This window comes from Pseudophryne corroboree, chromosome 4, assembly GCF_028390025.1.
Source record: "Pseudophryne corroboree isolate aPseCor3 chromosome 4, aPseCor3.hap2, whole genome shotgun sequence".
Classification (NCBI taxonomy): Eukaryota; Metazoa; Chordata; class Amphibia; order Anura; family Myobatrachidae; genus Pseudophryne; species Pseudophryne corroboree.
Window position 1 is genome coordinate 323869964 of NC_086447.1, and position 21354 is coordinate 323891317.

Genomic DNA, 21354 nt, shown 5'->3' on the forward strand with positions numbered 1-21354 from the left:
TTGAGGGGCTCGCTGCGATCGCCACAAGGTTTATAACCAACTCTGACATGGATAGAGAACGCATGAAAAAGTCCAAAAATATGTCACATTTAAAAAACCCTGACTCTACCTTTTTTATGTTGATCATTTTCATGTCGACCTTTTGACCCTGTTTGCCTTTTGACTCTGCCGAGCTTTTGTGATGTCTACTTTTTTCATGTCGACCTTTTGACCCTGCCGACCTTTTACCCTGTTGACCTAATGTGTGTCTAACATACTGTATGATGTCTATCTATTGACTGTCTAACTAGACACTGTCTATCTATCATCTGGATACCCAAATAATATGCCCCTATGTCTCCAGTTACAATGCTGACTACACCCACATCCAGCTCTTGTTTCATGTTTTGCCTTTGCTTGTTTTCTGTTCTAATCATAGATGGAACTGAATCAGAATGGGCTAGTTATTAACAGTTTACCATAAGGTAAGTACAGGGACACATTGTTTTTAATCTTTTTATTGATGGAACTGTAGGTAGCAAAGATGTCTTTATTTTCTGATGACCGTTATGGAGGATTACAGTATTATCAAAAAGCAAAATAGTAACCAGCTGTCACGTTACATTGTTTTTTGCTTTATTCTGTATCAGCACAACTAAAGTAGATTTATTGAGGGGAGAATTCAATATACCTTTCTTCTTGTTTCAACGTTACTATGTGACATAACTTGTGAATTGTATACTGTTGCTGAGTGCAGGCACCGTGTGTTCCACATCCCTTATTAAGAGTACTTTGAAAAACTCTTACTGCTTTAGATGCCAGGAATGCACATTCTTGCCACGTTTTACCACTCTTCACTCCACACGAACCTTCATGGATTTCATGCTCAACAAAATAATGCATCTGGCCATCTCCTTCATCCTGCTTACAAGACAAAAAAGCTGTGAGCATATCGATAACAGATGAGTAATCCTTTTATTCCTGAACATGCTACTGAACAAAGGACTAAGATCAAATTTATACTCAGTTATTATACACACCAGGAAACAGTCCCTATCAATGAGCGGGACAACTTTGGAACAATAATATCATTTGCAAAACATGAGGGCTAACCTGAAAATACTCCCCCACCTCTAAATTCCCTGATGAACACATGCACTTTAAAAAAAATAAAAAAAATTTAAGCGTGCAAACTTTTGTGTTGCTCCACCCACCGTTACATTTAGCCCCACCTACATGACGGAGGCCACATTCATATTTTTTTTCGAGGCCTTGAAGTTAGGGTGTGGGGGAAGGTTAGGGAAAGGCACTAGGTTGAGGGTTAGGGATAGGACATGGCAACACACAGAAGAAGAGGCTGGGAATCACTTTGGAGGATACAAGAAGAAAAGGAAGGTAGGGAGAGATGGGGACAGTGCAGGGTTGGACTGGCCCACAGGGGTACAGGGGAAACCATCGGTGGGCCCTACTGCCTGGGGCCCCACCCCCTACTCTATGGATCAGGTACTAGACTGTGCTGTTACTAATCTAGTACATTATCTTGCATGCACTACAGTATTTACTGTATATATTTATCTAGGGGACCAACACATGCAAAATGGTTAGGCATACCAATGTGGCAGCTGGGCACACCCCCTCTAGACTGGCTACACCCCTAAACATGGGCTCTACCACTGTATTCCCCCGGTGGGCCCTACATGCTCCAGTCCGACACTGGGACAGTGAGCAACTTGAAGTACCCACGCCTAATCAGTAGACCACCGGACCATGATAACATCAGAAAAGGTCCATCCCCGCATCTGCTACTCTGTGCTTATATACTTTTTAGAATGATAATTTTAATGTGATACTTTTGTATGCGGCAAACACAAAGAGTTTATTGTATTTCATATAGTATAGCTGCTCTGCTATTTTGTTGTCACTCCCTTAGATGATGTTATCAGGAAGCGGTAATTTATGACACGTGCTTGCGCGTGTCATCTACGCTGTGCTTGGGAAACCTGGGGACTGCCCAGCATGACAAGAACAGGGAGCATCATACACCATGGGGGCGTAATATCATGGACATGAGGCCACACCACTTTCCGCATTGGGTGAACTAACATAATTTACGCCACTGATGACGGTGTTATCTGTGGGTGGAAAAACAGTGCAGCTATACACATGTCTGCGTATACAGTAACTAACAGTTTTTATATCATATCTTGAGTGAATTTGTAATGCGTATTCACTGAAAATAGGTGCATGCATATACTTTGTATAAGGTATGTTTAAACACAACAAAGTGGTATAAGTTACAGTATAAAGATTGTTACACTCTCAAGATTGAGAACATTAATGAAGCTGGAGCAAAGAGCATTTTAAAAGTTTCCTTTAGTGAAGTTGAAAGCCTTTCAGCAATGATGGGCAACAGACAGCCCTGGGCCATGTGGTCCGCCAAATCTTCACTTGCAGCTCTAGCTTACATAGAAACATAGAATTTGACGGCAGATAAGAACCACTTGGCCCATCTAGTCTGACCCTTTTTCTCTGACGTCCTAGTGGATGCTGGGAACTCCGAAAGGACCAAGGGGAATAGCGGCTCCGCAGGAGACTGGGCACAACTAAAGAAAGCTTTAGGTCACCTGGTGTGCACTGGCTCCTCCCACTATGACCCTCCTCCAAGCCTCAGTTAGATTTTGTGCCCGGCCGAGGTTGGATGCACACTAGGGGCTCTCCTGAGCTTCTAGAAAGAAAGTATATATTTAGGTTTTTTATTTTACAGTGAGACCTGCTGGCAACAGGCTCACTGCAGCGAGGGACTAAGGGGAGAAGAAGCGAACCTACCTGCTTGCAGCTAGCTTGGGCTTCTTAGGCTACTGGACACCATTAGCTCCAGAGGGATCGACCGCATGGAACTGGCCTTGGTGTTCGGTCCCGGAGCCGCGCCGCCGTCCCCCTTAGAGAGCCAGAAGCAAGAAGAGGTGGCAGAAGACATCAGTCTTCACCAAGGTAGTGCACAGCACTGCAGCTGTGCGCCATTGCTCCTCATGCACACTTCACACTCCGGTCACTGAGGGTGCAGGGCGCTGGGGGGGGGCGCCCTGAGCAGCAATAAAAACACCTTGGCTGGCATATATATCACAATATATAGCCCCAGAGGCTATATATGTGATAAATACCCCTGCCAGAATCCATAAAAATGCGGGAGAAAAGTCCGCGAAAAAGGGGCGGAGCTATCTCTCTCAGCACACTGGCGCCATTTTCTCTTCACAGTTCCACTGGAAGACAGCTCCCCAGGCTCTCCCCTGTAGTTTTCAGGCTCAAAGGGTTAAAAAGAGAGGGGGGGGGCACTAAATTTAGGCGCAATATTGTATATACAAGCAGCTATTGGGAAAAATTCACTCAATATAGTGTTAATCCCTAATTTATATAGCGCTCTGGTGTGTGCTGGCATACTCTCTCTCTGTCTCCCCAAAGGGCTGTGTGGGGTCCTGTCCTCAGTCAGAGCATTCCCTGTGTGTGTGTGTGGTGTGTCGGTACGGCTGTGTCGACACGTTGGATGAGGAGACTTATGTGATGGCAGAGCAGATGCCGATAAATGTGATGTCGCCCCCTGTGGGGCCGACACCAGAGTGGATGGATAGGTGGAAGGTATAAACCGACAGTGTCAACTCCTTACATAAAAGGCTGGATGACGTAACAGCTATGGGACAGCAGGCTTCTCAGCCCGCGCCTGCCCAGGCGTCTCAAAGGCCATCAGGGGCTCAAAAACGCCCTCAGATGGCAGACACAGATGTCGACTCCAGTGTCGACGAGGTTGAGACATATACACAATCCACTAGGAACATCCGTTACATGATCCCGGCAATAAAAAATGTGTTACACATTTCTGACATTAACCCAAGTACCACTAAAAAAGGGTTTTATGTTTGGGGAGAAAAAGCAGGCAGTGTTTTGTTCCCCCATCAAATGAGTGAATGAAGTGTGAAAAAGCGTGGGTTCCCCCGATAAGAAACTGGTAATTTCTAAAAAGTTACTGATGGCGTACCCTTTCCCGCCAGAGGATAAGTTACGCTGGGAGATATCCCCTAGGGTGGATAAGGCGCTCACACGTTTGTCAAAAAAAGTGGCACTGCCGTCTTAGGATACGGACACTTTGAAGGTACCTGCTGATAAAAAGCAGGAGGCTATCCTGAAGTCTGTATTTACACACTCAGGTACTAGACTGAGACCTGCAGATAGTGCTGCTGCAGCGTGGTCTGTAACCCTGTCAAACAGGGATACTATTTTGCGAACATAAAACGTCGTCTTATATATGAGGGATGCACAGAGGGATATTTTGCCGGCTGGCATCCAGAATTAATGCAATGTCCATTCGGTCAGGAGGTTATTAGAGACCCGACACTGGACAGGTGATGCTGACTTTAAAAGGCACATAGAGCCTTATTAGGGTGAGGAATTGTTTGGGGATGGTCTCTGGGACCTCGTATCCACAGCAACAGCTGGGAAGAATTTTTTTTTACCTCAGGTTTCCTCACAGCCTCAGAAAGCACTGTATTATCAGGTACAGTCCTTTCGGCTTCAGAAATGCAAGCGTGTAAAACGAGGGAAGAGGGAAAAAGCTGCACCAGTCAGCCAGTTCCCAGAATCAAAATTCTTCCCCCGCTTCCTCTGAGTCCACCGCATGACGGGGGGGATCCACAGGCGTAGCCAGGTACGGTGGGGGGCCGCCTCAAAAATTTCAGCGATCAGTGGGCTCGCTCACAGGTGGATCCCTAGATCCTTCAAGTAGTATCTCAGGGGTACAAGCTGGAATTCGAGGCGTCTCCCCCCCCGCCGTTTCCTCAAATCTGCCTTGCCGACAACTCCCTCAGGCAGGGAGACTGTGCTAGAGGCAATTCACAAGCTGTATTCCCAGCAGGTGATAGTCAAGGTGCCCCTACTTCAACAAGGACGGGGTTACTATTCCACACTGTTTGTGGTACCGAAACCGGACGGTTCGGTGAGACCCATTTTATATTTGAAATCCTTGAACACATACATAAAAAAATTCAAGTTCAAGATGGAATCGCTCCGGGCGATTATTGCAAGCCTGGAGGAGGGGGATTACATGGTATCCCTGGACATCAAGGAGGCTTACCTACATGTCCCCATTTACCATCCTCACCAGGAGTACCTCAGATTTGTGGTACAGGATTGCCATTACCAATTCCAAACACTGCCGTTTGGACTGTCCACGGCACCGAGGGTCTTTACCAAGGTAATGGCAGAAATGATTATACTCCTTCGAGAAAGGAAGTTTTAATTATCCCGTACTTGGACGATCTCCTTATAAAGGCGAGGTCCAAGGAGCAGTTGTTGGTCGGAGTAGCACTATCTCGGGAAGTGCTACAACAGCACAGATGGATTCTATACATTCCAAAGTCACAGCTGGTTCCTACCACACGCCTACTGTTCCTGGGGATGGTTCTGGACACAGAACAGAAAAAAGTGTTTCTTCCGCAGGAGAAAGCCAAGGAGCTGTCATCTCTAGTCAGAGACCTCCTGAAACCAAAACAGGTATCGGTGCATCACTGCACACGAGTCCTGGGAAAAATGGTAGCTTCTTACGAAGCAAAATTCCATTCGGCAGGTTCCATGCAAGAACCTTTCAGTGGGACCTCTTGGACAAGTGGTCGGGATCGCATCTTCAGATGCATCGGCTGATAACCCTGTCTCCAAGGACCAGGGTATCTCTACTGTGGTGGCTGCAGAGTGCTCATCTTCAAGAGGGCCGCAGATTTGGCATACAGGACTGGGTCCTGGTAACCACGGATGCCAGCCTTCGAGGCTGGGGGGCAGTCACACAGGGAAGAAATTTCCAAGGACTTTGGTCAAGTCAGCAGTCGTCCCTACACATAAATATTCTGGAACTGAGGGCCATTTACAATGCCCTAAGTCTGGCAAGGCCTCTGCTTCAAAACCAGCCGGTACTGATCCAATCAGACAACATCACGGCAGTCGCCCATGTAAACCGACAGAACGGCACAAGAAGCAGGATGGCGATGGCAGAAGCCACAAGGATTCTCCGATGGGCGGAAAATCACGTCTTAGCACTGTCAGCAGTGTTCATTCCGGGAGTGGACAACTGGGATGCAGACTTCCTCAGCGGACACGACCTACACCCGGGAGAGTGGGGACTTCATCCAGAAGTCTTCCAACTGTTGGTAAACCGTTGGGAAAGGCCACAGGTGGACATGATGGCGTCCCGCCTAAACAAAAAACTAGAGAGATATTGCGCCAGGTCAAGGGACCCTCAGGCGATAGCTGTGGACGCTCTAGTGACACCGTGGGTGTACCAGTCAGTTTATGTGTTCCCTCCTCTGCCTCTCATACCAAGGGTACTGAGAATAATAAGAAAACGAGGAGTAAGAACAATACTCGTGGTTCCGGATTGGCCAAGACGAGCGTGGTACCCGGAACTTCAAGAGATGATCTCAGAGGACCCATGGCCTCTGCCGCTCAGACAGGACCTGCTGCAGCAGGGGCCCTGTCTGTTCCAAGACTTACCGCGGCTGCGTTTGACGGCATGGCGGTTGAAAGCCGGATCCGGAAGGAAAAGGGCATTCCGGAGGAAGTCATTCCTACGCTGATTAAAGCCAGGAAAGATGTAACTGCAAAGCATTATCACCGCATATGGCGGATGTATGTTGCTTGGTGTGAGGCCAAAAAGGCCCCAACAGAGGAATTTCAACTGGGTCGATTTCTGCATTTCCTACAAGCAGGAGTGACTATGGGCCTGAAATTAGGCTCCATTAAGGTACAGATCTCAGCTCTGTCGATTTTCTTCCAGAAAGAACTAGCTTCACTACCTGAAGTTCAGACGTTTGTTAAGGGAGTGCTGCATATTCAGCCCCTTTTGTGCCTCCTGTGGCACCTTGGGATCTCAACGTGGTGTTGAGTTTCTTAAAATCACATTGGTTTGAGCCACTTAAAACCGTGGATCTAAAATATCTCACGTGGAAAGTGGTCATGTTATTGGCCTTGGCTTCAGCCAGGCGTGTGTCAGAATTGGCGGCTTTGTCATGTAAAAGCCCTTATCTGATTTTCCATATGGATAGGGCAGAATTGAGGACTCGTCCCCAGTTTCTGCCTAAGGTGGTATCAGCTTTTCACTTGAACCAACCTATTGTGGTGCCTGCGGCTACTAGGGACTTGGAGGATTCCAAGTTACTGGACGTAGTCAGGGCCTTGAAAATTTATGTTTCCAGGACGGCTAGAGTCAGGAAAACTGACTCGCTATTTATCCTGTATGCACCCAACAAGCTGGGTGCTCCTGCTTCTAAGCAGACTATTGCTCGCTGGATTTGTAGCACAATTCAGCTGGCGCATTCTGCGGCTGGACTGCCGCATCCTAAATCAGTAAAAGCCCATTCCACAAGGAAGGTGGGCTCATCTTGGGCGGCTGCCCGAGGGGTCTCGGCTTTACAACTTTGCCGAGCTGCTACTTGGTCAGGGGCAAACACGTTTGCAAAATTCTACAAATTTGATACCCTGGCTGAGGAGGACCTTGAGTTCTCTCATTCGGTGCTGCAGAGTCATCCGCACTCTCCCGCCCGTTTGGGAGCTTTGGTATAATCCCCATGGTCCTTTCGGAGTTCCCAGCATCCACTAGGACGTCAGAGAAAATAAGATTTTACTCACCGGTAAATCTATTTCTCGTAGTCCGTAGTGGATGCTGGGCGCCCGTCCCAAGTGCGGATTGTCTGCAATACTTGTACATAGTTACTGTTAACTAAAGGGTTATTGTTGAGCCATCTGTTGAGAGGCTCAGTTGTTTTCATACTGTTAAACTGGGTATTGTATCACGAGTTATACAGTGTGATTGGTGTGGCTGGTAAGAGTCTTACCCGGGATTCAAAATCCTTCCTTATTATGTCAGCTCGTCCGGGCACAGTGTCCTAACTGAGGCTTGGAGGAGGGCCATAGTGGGAGGAGCCAGTACACACCAGGTGACCTAAAGCTTTCTTTAGTTGTGCCCAGTCTCCTGCTGAGCTGCTATTCCCCATGGTCCTTTCGGAGTTCCCAGCATCCACTACGGACTACGAGAAATAGATTTACCGGTGAGTAAAATCTTATTTTTTTTTATCCTTTATGTAATCTCAACCCTTTTTGAACCCTAATTCTTTGTAAGGATATTCATATGCCTATCCCAAGCATGTTTAAATTGCCCTACAGTCTTAGCCTCTACCACCTCTGATGGGCGGCTATTCCACTTATCCACTACCCTTTCTGTGAAGTAATTTTTCCTTAAATTTCCCCTGAACCTCCCCCCCTCCAGTCTCAGTGTATGTCCTCGAGTTCTAATATTTCTCTTCCTTTGAAGAATGTTTCCCTCCTGAACTTTGTTAAGACCCTTGATATATTTGAAAGTTTCTATCATGTCCCCCCTTTCTCTTCTTTCCTCCAAACTATACATGTTAAGATCTTTTAGCCTTTCCGGGTACGTTTTGTGATGTAGGCCATGCACCATTTTATTTGTCCTTCTTTGTACACTCTCTAATGTATTTATATCCTTCTGGAGATATGGTCTCCAGAACTGGACACAGTATTCCAGATGAGGCCGTACCAATGACCTATACAGTGGCATTATCACTTCTTTTTTCCTACTACTGATTCCTCTCCCTATGCAACCAAACATCTGACTTGCCTTTCTCATTGCTTTGTTGCATTGCTTTCCTGCCTTCAAGTCACTTGAAATAGTGACTCCTAAATCCCTTTCCTCCTCAGTAGTTTCCATTATAGTACCCTTGATACTATATTTAGCCTTTGGGTTTTTTAGACCTAAGTGCATGATTTGGCATTTTTTAGCATTAAACTGTAGTTGCCACGTTCTTGACCATTTCTCAAGCCTACCTAGGTCATCAATCATTTGTTTTACCCCTCCCGGTGTGTCTACCCTGTTGCATATCTATGTATCATCTGCAAAAAGGCATACCTTCCCTTCAATACCATCTGCAATGTCACCAACAAAGATATTAAAGAGAACTGGACCAAGTACAGATCCCTGGGGTACTCCACTGGTAACATTTCCCTCCATAGATTGCACTCCATTAACTACAACTGTCTGTTTCCTATCCTGCAACCAGGCTCTTATCCATTTAACTGTTTTATAATCCACCCCCACGCTTTCAAGTTTATTTAGCAGTCTGCGATGTGGGACAGTGTCAAATGCCTTACTAAAGTCTAGATATGCTACATCTACAGCTCCCCCTTGATCTATTATTTTCGTCACAGAGTCAAAAAAGTCAATAAGATTTGTTTGGCATTATCTACCACCAGTAAATCCATGCTGTTTTGGATCCTGTAAGTGGTTTGATTTAAGATATTCCACAACTCTTTCTTTTAATAGTTTTTCCATTACTTTCCCCACTACTGATGTAAGGCTTACTGGTCTGTAGTTACTTGCTTCTTCCTTGCTTCCACTTTTGTGCAGTGGAACTACATTTGCTCTTTTCCAGTCCTCTGGAATAGTACCTGTATTTAGTGACTGGTTAAATAATTCTGTTAATGGTGTAACCAGCACATCTTTTAGCTCTTTGAGTATCCTTGGGTGTATCCCATCTGGTCCCATTGATTTATCCACTTTTAGTTGTGAAAGTTCTGTTAGGACCTTCTCCTCTGTAAATGTACTTTCATCTACCTTATTTTTATGAATGTCCTTGCAACTTAACTGTGGCCCCATCCCTTCTTCTGTAGTAAATACTGAGCAAAAATAATTATTTAGGTGATCTGCTATTGCCTTGTCACCCTCCACCAAATGCTCACTCTCTGTCTTAAGTCTTATTATTCCTCCATTTGATTTTCTCCTTTCACTTATATACTTTAAAAAAGTTTTGCCCCATTATCTACTGACTGGGCCATTTTTTCCTCAGCTTCTGCCTTGGCACGTCTGATCACTTTCTTAGCATCCTTCCGTCTGTCAAGATACACCTCTTTGTCGTTATTTTGCTTTCACACTAGTTGATACTTCTTTTGTGAACCACACTGGCTTCCTTTTCCTGGTGCTTTTCCTAACCCTTTTGATACAAAGATCAGTTGCACTTAGCATTGCACTTTTCAGTTTTTCCCACCTCTCCTGCACTCCTTCCATGTTCCACCAGTCTGCCAATGAATCACTTAAACATCTCCCCATTTTTGCAAAATCAGCATTTCTAAAATCCAACACCTTTGTTTTTGTGTGACAGGAGTTGGATCCTGTCTTTATACTAAAGCATAAACTTATACTAAGCTTATTCCTGCTTTGTTATCACATTTGTTATTCTGTAACTTGAAATGTTTGTTTCTATGACCTGTTTATGTCATTTTACAGAAAGGTGTCTCTCTGATTAATTACATTCAGTTGTTACTACTGAGATTGAGATTAACAAATCTGCTATCCTTTGTAAGGTTAGAGGGCCATCCAGTGTGATCCTTTAAGTGTATCAGGTTGCATATCACTGCCCTAAAGGGAATATAAAGTAAACTGGACTGTACTCTTTTCAACATACACTATTTCAGTCAAACCTGCAATCCTGCAAAATGATCAAATGCAGAGACATAATGCAGGGACAATGCAGAGACGTAATGCAGGGACAATGCAGGGAGACAATGCAGAGACGTAATACAGGGACAATGCAGAGAGACAATGCAGAGACGTAATGCAGAGACATGGGGGCTAATTGAGACCTGATCACTCGCTAGCTGTTTATGGCAGTCCTGCGTTCGCATAGTCGCCACCCACCGGGGAGTGTATTTTAGCTGTGCAAGTGTGCGATTGCATATGCAGCCGAGCGGTATAAAATGATCTTGTGCAGTTTCTGAGTAGCCCAGGACTTACTCAGCCACTGCGATCACTTCAGCCTGTCCGGGACCGGAATAGATGCCAGACACCTGCCCTGCAAACGCTTGGGAATGCCTACATTTTTCCAACCACTTCCAGAAAACGGTCAGTTGTCACCCACAAACGTCTTCTTCCTGTAAATCTCCTTGCGATCGCCCATGCGAATGGATCCTTCGCACAAACCCCATCGCCAAGCGGCGATCCGCTTTGTACCCGTGCAACGTGCCTGCGCATTGTGGTGCATACGCATGCACAGTATAGACCTGATCGCAGGCTGTACGAAAACGCAGCCTAGCGATCAGGTCTGAATTACCCCCATAATGCAGAGAGACAATGCAAAGAGATAATGCAGAGACATAGGGCCTAATTCAGATCTGATCGCAGCAGCAAATTTGTTAGAAAATGGGCAAAACCATGTGCACTGCAGGTGGGGCAGATGTAACATGTGCAGAGAGAGTTAGATTTGGGTGGGTTATACAGCATAATGGGGGTCATTCCGAGTTGTTCGCTCGTTATTTTTTTCCGCTACGGAGCGATTAGTCGCAAACTGCGCATGCGCAATGTACGCAGTGCGCCTGCGCCAAGTAAATTAGCACAAAAGTTTGGTATTTTACTCACGGCGTAACAAAGTTTTTTCATCGTTCTGCTGATCGTAGTGTGATTGACAGGAAGTGGGTGTTTCTGGGCGGAAACTGGCCGTTTTATGGGAGTGTGCGGAAAAACGCAGGCGTGTCAGGGAATAACGCGGGAGTGTCTGGAGAAACGGGGGAGTGTTTGGGCGAACGCTGGGCGTGTGTGTGACGTCAAACCAGGAACGAAACGACCTGAACTGATCGCTATTTGTGAGTAGGTCTGGAGCTACTCAGAAACTGCTAAGAAATTTGTTTTCCCTATTCTGCAAATCTTTTATTCGCTATTCTGCTAAGCTAAGATACACTCCCAGAGGGTGGCGGCTTAGCGTGTGCAATGCTGCTAAAAGCAGCTTGCGAGCGAACAACTCGGAATCACCCCCATTGTTTCTGTGCAGGGTAAATATTGGCTGCTTTATTTTGCACTACAATTTAGATTTCAGTTTGAACACACCCCACCCAAATCTACAGTGAAATTAAATAGATAGAGTGCGCTGTCAGCGGCAGCCTGTACAGGGAAGGTCAGTTCCCACAATAATAGATACAAGCAAGGAAAAAAGAAGTACTGGCGCCGGCTGTGATTCAAAACACAATAAATACAAATATAAAATATATCTTTTATTAGACATTCATCTAAGAAAATAATCTATCCCTCAAGGGTAAAACAACACTGATGGAATGTATTGAATGAATTCTGTAGAATACCACAAGGATAAACCCTTTTGAACAAAATGTCCACAGTTCCTGGCTAGGACACTAATCCACATTTGCCCACAAGTTTAGTTGGCATAAAAGCATTTTACCAGACTTGCTTCCGGATATAAGTCCCCTAGGAGTCCCATGCAGATAGGGTCCAGATGGCAGATGGGGATAAGTCCGGGTCTGTGAAAAACTTGTGCCGGAATTTGATCCAGTGGATGCCAGTAAGTCCAAATAAAGCCAGGAGGTGGATGTGGGTGCTGGTACTTGTGGTCCTACAGAGAAAATCCCAACGCGTTTCGCTGGTCTAATGGGTGCCAGCTTCCTCAGGAGCATAAGTCCAGTGTCCAACTTATGGACTATATATACCCTTAGTGATTAGGGATTGATTAGAAACATCTGCTAGACTTGCTAACACTTAATAAAATCTGTTTCACAAATTTCATATTTCGTTACAACAGAAGGCAATTAATAATGTAAAATATATTATACCTATCTTTATTTATAAAAACGAGTGTTATAAGTGTCATAAAAGCATAAAAATAAGATATAGAGTTTGTGTCATGTGATCGCAGTCGGTCACATGGCTTGTACTGGCCAATAAAACCAGTGCTGCTGATTTCATATGATCCCGCCCTGGACCACATGACCCGCGCCGGTCACGGGATCGCGCCGGCGCGTCATGCGGTTCACAAACCCGGAAGTGATCAGGCCGCTCCATGGAGCGCAAGCATAAGAGTCAGGAAGAGAGAGCTGCGTTCCAGAATCTATGGGACGCAGCGCTTGTTACTGATTGGGAATGATATACAGCGCAATATCAATGGGAACATAATGTTTAGAATGGGAGAATAAGCCCCAGGATCATTAACTAGGAAATGGTCAATATTAAAACAGCATATATATATGAACAGAGACTTCAGCCATATTAATACAGAGGTACTGGGAAACCACAGTCAGTAAAATGAAGCATCTATGACTTCTAATCAGTCAGACCGAATACAGCATATATTATTATTGTCAACCATGCTGATAAAAGGATGGCACATACATTAAATTTGAAGCACATTTTATATTTCATTGCATATCCAGCTATTCATTCAAATATGCTCCAAAGAGCCACAACTGTAGCATGATTATCTAGAGGTTATAAATAGTTGGGATAAGGATAGGTAGATTATTATTATATTATACGGTTTTGGAATTATTATAATTGTTATGTTATATTCCAGAGATCTACTATTTTGTTTCTAGCCTACTTAGATTTATGCGTCAAAGTTAGAGAGATAGGAGCTGATTGTTAAGTTCCTAAATTCTTAGAAGGGACAACCAGAGAAGAGAAAAACCAGAGAGGGAAAGAAGAAGAGAAGGAGGGGAGTAGAAGAATAAAGGTGAGGATGAGAGCTAGATGTTACACAGAGCCCCCAATCCATATTATCGTATTGTGTTTAATTCAATTGTCTCGTTTAACCCATCTAGGTGCAGGGAACCGAATTTGAGTATCCAGTAAACTTCTCTACAGCAAAGCTTATTAAACCTGTCCCCCCCCCCTAGCTGTGGGGGCGACATGTTCCAGGCAGATTAGAGACAGGCTTTTCGGATCTCCCATATGTACCTGCGAAAAATGTCTTGATACACTATGTTTTTCATATCTCCTAATAATATTCCTGCGGTGCTCCATAAATCTTACATGTATGGGTCTTGTGGTTCTCCCCACACAGTTAAGACCGCACCCGCAGGTTAGGAGATAGATTACATAGTTGGTATCACAGCTCATAAATGTTTTCAATTGGTATTGTTCATTATTCCCAGGTATGGATAAAGAGCTAGTTTTTTTCGGCATATATGTGCACGTAGTGCATCTGGTTTTCCCACAATTGAAACATCCATTGGGTTTCGTTGACAGCCACTTACAGCCTGTAGATATCTCCTTTTTTTGCCCTATGGGATCCAGATAGGTGGGGGCTAGTATGGTTTTTAATGACCGATTCTTCTTAAAGACCACTGAGGGTTTGGAAGGAAGAATTTGGTTAAGAGTACGGTCCTGTCTTAGGACTCTATAGTTTTTAAGGATAATAGACCTAATCTCTTGGGCTGAGTTGTTATATTTACAGACAAAGGCTAGTTGTCTTTCGTCCTTCATGCTATTTTCATTTTTATTTATATTTGCATCCCCAATAGTTTTATCTTTAATTTTGGAGGTGAGGAGTTTGTTCCTATCCATGGAATAAACTTCACTAAAAGCCTGTTAAAGGAGCTTTTCCGGGTATTTCCTCTGTCTTAAAGAGTCCATGAGTTCTTTAGCCTGCTTCGAAAAAATATCAATATTGGAGCAGTTACGTCTAAGTCGCATCATCTGCCCCTTAGGAATATTGCGTTTCCGTGGAGCAAAATGAGCACTCTCATAGTGTAAATATGAAAATGTGTTAACTGATTTAGCATAGTTTGAAGTGACAATTTGATTGTCTACAATCTCAAGGGTCACATCCAGGAAGTTTATGCTCTCCCTACTGTGTGCGGAAGTGAAAGATAAATTATAAGTGTTATTATTGAGATGTGAAACAAAGGAAGAAATGCTGGATAGATCCCCCTCCCAAATAATAAAAAGATCATCAATATAGCGGCCATAGAAGACCAGGTTCTCCTCCCAGCCGCTCCCCCACACAAGTGAATCCTCAAGGTCACCCATGTAGAGGTTGGCGTAACTGGGGGCGAACCTGGTCCCCATGGCCATTCCCATCACCTGTAGATAGTAAGTGGACAAGAATAAAAAATAATTGTGAGATAGTATGAAGGAAATAGACTGAAGTAGAAAAGTTTGGTGTTCAGCACTGAGGTCCCCATCCGAGGACAGTTTCCTGCAGATGACATCAAGTCCTGCTGAGTGGGGAATATGTGTGTATAGTGCTTGCACATCAAGTGTTAGAAAGTGATACGTTTCTTTCCATTGTATGTTAATTTTATTGAGAAAATCAGTGGTGTCCCTAAGATAGGACCTCAGTGCTGAAACTCGTGACTGAAGAAAAGAATCCACATAAAAAGAGAGATTAGAAGTGATAGAGTCTATACCCGAAATGATAGGTCTCCCAGGTGGTGAGGTGAGGGACTTGTGAATCTTGGGTAAAAAATAAAAAGTGGGAGAAACAGAAAAACGGGGTAGTAGGAAGCCATATTCCTCCCTGGATATGACCCTCGATAGAAGGGCTGAATCCAACAGGATTTTAAGTTCTTTAAGGAAGGCCTCGGTGGGATTCTTCTCCAAAGTGCGATAAAAAATATTATCGCTCAGTTGTCGGTTGGCCTCGCTGATATAATCAGTTTTATTCATGACCACAAGGCCCCCACCCTTATCAGCTTCCTTTATAACAAGAGTGCTATCCTGTGTAAGGTTCTTAAGTGCCCTTCTTTCCACCCAAATCTAACTCTATCTGCACGTTATATCTGCCCCCCTTGCACTGCACATGGGGGGTGATTCCGAGTTGTTCGCTCGCTAGCTGCTTTTAGCCGCATTTCACACGCTAAGCCGCCGCCCTCTGGGAGTGTATCTTAGCTTAGCAGAATTGCGAACGAAAGATTAGCTAATTATCTCGTAACGATTACCCTGCAGTTTCTGAGTAGCTCCAGACTTACTCTGCCATTGCGACCAGCTCAGACCTTTTTCGTTCCTGGTTTGACGTCACAAACACACACAGCGTTCGCCCAGCCACTCCCCCGTTTCTCCAGCCACTCCCGCATTTTTCCCTGAAACGCCTGCGTTTTTCCGCACACTCCCAGAAAACGGCCAGTTTCGGCCCAGAAACACCCACTTCCTGTCAATCACACCCCGATCAGCAGAACGATGAAAAACGTTGTTACGCCGTGAGTAAAATACCAAACTTTTGTGCTAATTTACTTGGTGCAGGCGCACTGCGTACATTGCGCATGCGCAGTTTGCGACTAATCGCTCCGTAGCGAAAAAAAATAACGAGCGAACAACTCGGAATGACCCCCATGGTTTTGCCCATTAGCTAAGAAATTTGCTGCTGCGATCAGGTCTGAATTAGGCCCATAATGCAGAGACATAGGGGGTCATTCCGAGTTGATCACTAGCTGCCATTGTTCATTGCGTAGCGATCAGTGGAAAAAAATGGCTAATCTGCGCATGCGTATGCACCGCAATGCGCACGTGCATCATACGGGTACGAAGTCCTTTGAGGTTTTGGACTGGTTCTAGCGATGATTCCAAACGTACAGCTGATCACAAGGAGATTGACAGGAAGAGGGCGTTTCTGGGTGTCAACTGACCGTTTTGGGAAAATGCAGGCGTTTGCTGGGCGGGTATCTGACGTCATTACCGTGTCACTCGTCGCAGCAATCATCACACAGGATAAGTAAGTACAAAGCTGGTCTTGTTTTGCACAAAATGTATTTACAGGCGCACTGCTGCACAGGCGTTCGCACTCCTGCAAAGCGAAAATACACTCCCCCGTGGGCGGAGACTATGCGTTGCACGGCTGCTAAAAACTGCTAGCGAGCGATCAACTCGGAATGACCCCCATAGGGCCTCATTCAGAGTTGATCGCAGCAGCAAATTTGTTAGCAGTTGGGCAAAACCATGGGGGTCATTCCGACCCGTTCGCACACAGCGGTTTGTCGCTGCGGTGTGAACGGGTCCGGAATGCGCATGCACGGCAGCCGCACTGAGCCTGCGTGACGTTGCCCGGCAACAGGGGTCCCCGGGTTACGTCCAGGAGTACGAAGAAAGCGGTCGCAGAGCCGACCGCAAGAAGATTGACAGAAAGAAGGCGTACCTGGGCGTCATCGGACCGTTGATTTAGCTTAGCAGGGCTGCACAAGCGATCGCAGCCCTGCTAAGCAAAAATACACTCCCCCAAAGGAGTGGACTGGTTGATCGCAGCAGCAGCAAAAAGTTGCTGGCTGCATCAACTCGGAATGACCCCCCATGTGCTCTGCAGGAGGGGCAGATATAACATGTGCAGAGAGAGTTAGATTTGGGTGGGGTGTGCTCAAACTGAAATCTAAATTGCAGTGTAAAAATAAAGCAGCCAGTATTTACCCTGTACAGAAACAAAATAACCCACCCAAATCTGACTCTCTCTGCAAAAGTTATATCTGTCATACCTGCACTGCACATAGGAGGTCATTCCGAGTTGATCGCAGCCAGCAACTTTTTGCTGCTGCTGCGATCAACTAGTCACACCTATGGGGGAGTGTATTTTAGCTTAGCAGGGCTGTGATCGCTTGTGCACCCTGCTAGGCTAAAAAAATTTCACACAAAACAAGACCAGCCCTGCAGCTACTTACCCTGTGCGATGGATTCAGCGATGATGGGCTCGGCTTGGACGTCACTCCTCCGCCCTCCGTTCTGCTGGACATGCCTGCATTATACTCACCACTCCCCTAAAACGGCTCCAAACGCTCCGGATCCTCCCAGCCTTCCTGTCAATCTTCTTAGCGGTTGGCTCTGCGACTGCTTCCTTTGTAAGCCGCGACGTAACCCGGCGACCCCTGTCGCCACGCAACGCCGCGCATGTGCATTCCACACCCGTTCGCACCGCAGTGATAAACCGCTGCGTGCAAACGGGTCGGAATGATCCCCATGGTTTTGCCCAACTGCTAACAAATTTGCTGCTGTGATCAACTCTGAATTACCCCCATAATGCAGAGAAATAATGCAGAGACATTGGGCGTCATTCCGAGTTGATCGCTAGCTGAATTTGTTCGCAGCACAGCGATCAGGCTAAAAATCGGCAGTTCTGCGCATGCGTATGCGGTGCAATGCGCACGCGCAACGTACAGGCACAACGAACGATGTAGTTTGCACAGGGTCTAGCGATGCATTTTTTTGCACTGCTTGCCGCAGAATGATTGACATGAAGTGGGCGTTTCTGGGTGGCAACTGACCGTTTTCAGGGAGTGTGCGGAAAAATGCAGGCGTGCCAGGAAAAATGCAGGCGTGGCTGGGCGAACGCTGGGCGGGTGTGTGACGTCAAATCCGGAACTGAATAGTCTGAAGTCATCGCAAGCGCTGAGTAGGTTTGAGCTACTCTGAAACTACACAAAAAAACTTTGTAGCCGCTCTGTGATACAACCATTCGCACTTCTGCTAAGCTAAAATACACTCCCTTGGGCGGCGGCATAGCGTTTGCATGGCTGCTAAAACTGGCTAGCGAGCGATCAACTCGGAATGACCACCATAATGCAGAAAAACAATCCAGTGATTTGCTGCATTATGTCAAAATTATTTGATCATCAGCACCACGCCTCCATCGGTCCATCCCTACTAAATAGACCTTTCCTTCCCATATCGCAGGAAAGAGTGGTAGGTATGTACAGAATGTGCAAGGCAGATATATAGGTGGGTTTGTACAAAATGGAATGTGCTGTGGGAAAACACTTTTTCCAGTTAATGTAGTCCGGCCTGCAATGTACTCCAATGAGCAAATATTCTGAATTGAGCCCGTTTTACGGCTTGCACTTTCTTTCAATAGAAGATCATTAAACACCCTCAACATCTAATCAGTGGCGGAACTTGCGGCAGTGCAGCCAGTGCATTGCATTAGGGCCCCGCCGCACTGAAGGGGCCCACAACCGTCGGCATTACAGTGAGCCACTCTGACTCACTGTATACCGTCGCCGCTGCCACCAGCACTGCGCCCGCTGCCAGTGTCCCTTATGGTCTTCCTTTTTACACTAACGCAGCGGCAGCATGGCTGGAGAGGGAGAAGTGGTCCCGGCCGGAGAGGGAAGAGGGCCGTTCTTCCCTCTCCTCCACTCTTGCGTGCCTCCTCCTCCCAGATGCCATGCTGCTGCTGCTGACAGACGCTGAGTGCCCCTCCAATGGGGAAGGAGGAGACACTATCTCAGCTCCTCTCCACTCCAGTCTCCGTCCTGTGTCTCCGGGGGCGACGTGTCTGGCAAATGAAGCGCCGGTTCGTGAGCCAATTAGAGCTTGCGCATCGGCAGCCAATCAGGAGCCACAGCTTCCGGGCCATAATCTCTGATTGGATCACGAACCGGCACTTCATTTGACAGCAACGCAGCCGCCTCCATTCCCCTTACAAGAATGCATGCCCAGCGGGGAATAAACTCTCCCAACGCCACCTACTTCTCCAGCTCTGTGTGTGCTGAGTGGAGTGTAACACCCGCTCCCTGATACTGTCGCCCTCCCTTCCCCATGTGCCTTCTGTGCGCTGCCTCTGCTGCCGCACGCTGGCAACAGCCTCTGCTGCCTGCCAGCGAGTACTCTCCCCCAAGAAACAGAGTGCAGGAGGAAAGTGCCAGGCACAGCTAGCTGCCTGTGACCGGCTCCCAGCGCTCTCCCGAGTACTCTGAGTCCTAAAGGCGCTGTGACATGCCTGTGTTGAAGAAGCGCCCTCACAGGTACGGCGCTCCACGCAGCTGCATAGTTGGCGTATGCAAAGGGTCGGGCCTGGGGAATGGACTGCTCATCAAGCATAACACCCAGCACATGAAACTCCTGGCAACGGGCACGACAACCTGAGCATGAAAACCCCTGGCACCATGTATGGAACCAAGAGCATGAAACCCCTGGCAACGAGCAGGTAATTTAAAAGTAATTAGAAGCCGTACTGTTGGGCTTAATGTGTAATGGGCATTGCAGTGTGTGGCATAATGTATCACGGACATTGTGGTGTGTGTCATAATGTGTCACAGGCATTACGATGTGTGTTATCTCAGGGGCATTGCAGTGTGTGGCATAATGTATAACGGGCATTGCGGTGTGTCTCATAATGTGTCACAAGCATGACAGTGTCTGTCATAATGTGTCACAGGCATGACGGTGTGTGGTGTACTGTCTCACAGGCATTGTATGTGCTATAATGTATCAGTGTCATTGCAGTGTGTAGCATAATGCATAACGAGCATTGCGATGCGTGGCATAATGTGTCACTGGCATTACAGTGCGCGGCATAATGTACCAGGGGCATTATGATGTGTGGCATATTGTGTAATGGGAATTATGGTGTGTGTCATAATGGCTAAGGGCCATTGCAGTATGTGGCCTAATGTATACTGGGCATAAGGAGGAAAATTGACAAATAATGCAAGGGGCAAAACAACACCCATTTCAGCAAGGCCACGCCCCTTTTTTTGTGGCGCGCACAGATTCGTCACTATTAGGCACCTACTGTGGTAATGGGTGGGGGGGGGGGGCAAAGCAATTATTGGGGGGGTGGGGGCCCAAAGCAATTACTGCACCTAGGCCCACCACTCTCTACTTCCGCCACTGTATCTAATCAACATGAAAATACTTGAAAATACTCTGCTAAACGTAAACTTTACTTACAATAAACAGATTGGTCTTTGTATACAATTAGGCCATAGAACATTAACAATTTTAAAGTCTAAATTTAAACTTACCTTTAATTTGGCATCTGTTATTCTGTGGAGAACAAATTGATTACCTTCTCCTTTTGCGTTGTTGTAGGACCTAAGTGCCTCATCTACTGCCTCAAATGTATTGACGTCATTACAATCTGCATCAGTGGTTGGGACCTGAGTAGCAGAACCTAGGACAATGTACGAACAGAGGAGCAGAACAAGCAGGTGCCCCATTCCTACCAGTGATTTCCCTTACTAGCTAGAGATGCTTAGTAGACTATGGACGTTATTTCCAGGGAACAGGTTTTGTAAAAAAAAAACGAAAAAAAAAAAAAAAACCTTAGTAAGAGTTCATCAAACTTTGATTACAAATATTACTCAACTTGTACTTTGTAAATAGCAAAGCTTTACACAAACAGATCTGCATGCTCCTGTCTGTAAAATTGTCCGCCTTTTGCTCAGATATTAGAAAAGTATATTTTTAAATGAAAAAAATAGCAAAAATGTATTCTTGCATTTCATTTGTGTTAAAGCCTATTAAGTGTATTCAATTGTAGTCGCAACTGCCGTCTTGTCGGAGAGACAGTAGTTTGTGACTTTTTTAGGTTGGAAACTGTATTCAGTAGGCCTCTCATTTTTCCAATGCATGGAATGGCGGATTAGCTGTGGATCCACGTGTTTTGTCAGATTTTAGACCCGTTTCCAGCAATGTCAATCCGACTTTAAAAATAAAATAAAATATAATGTTGAGAACGGCGAGTATTGAATACTGAAATGTTGGATCCTTTCCGTCTGAAAGGATCCAACATTAATTGAAGGGGAACTACTGTGGCATAATGTGTATAAGGTATACTACTGTGT

The 21354-nt window shown here is 45.9% G+C and overlaps 1 protein-coding gene across 3 annotated transcripts in view; it reads right to left on the bottom strand.

Moving 5' to 3' along the window:
* KNG1 (kininogen 1) overlaps window positions 1-20789 on the bottom strand; it is a 130514-nt gene extending 109725 nt beyond the window's left edge. Inside the window, exons 1-2 of one of the 3 annotated variants that reach the window (XM_063916355.1) lie at window positions 20533-20789; window positions 787-903 (exon numbers count right to left, since the gene is read on the bottom strand). In XM_063916355.1, the coding sequence (XP_063772425.1) occupies window positions 787-903; window positions 20533-20727 (312 nt within the window). In that variant the 5' untranslated portion in view covers window positions 20728-20789. The remainder of the gene's footprint in view (window positions 1-786; window positions 904-20532) is intronic. The other 2 variants (XM_063916354.1, XM_063916353.1) reach the window with 2 other exon arrangements.
* Window positions 20790-21354: the final 565 nt, after the last annotated feature.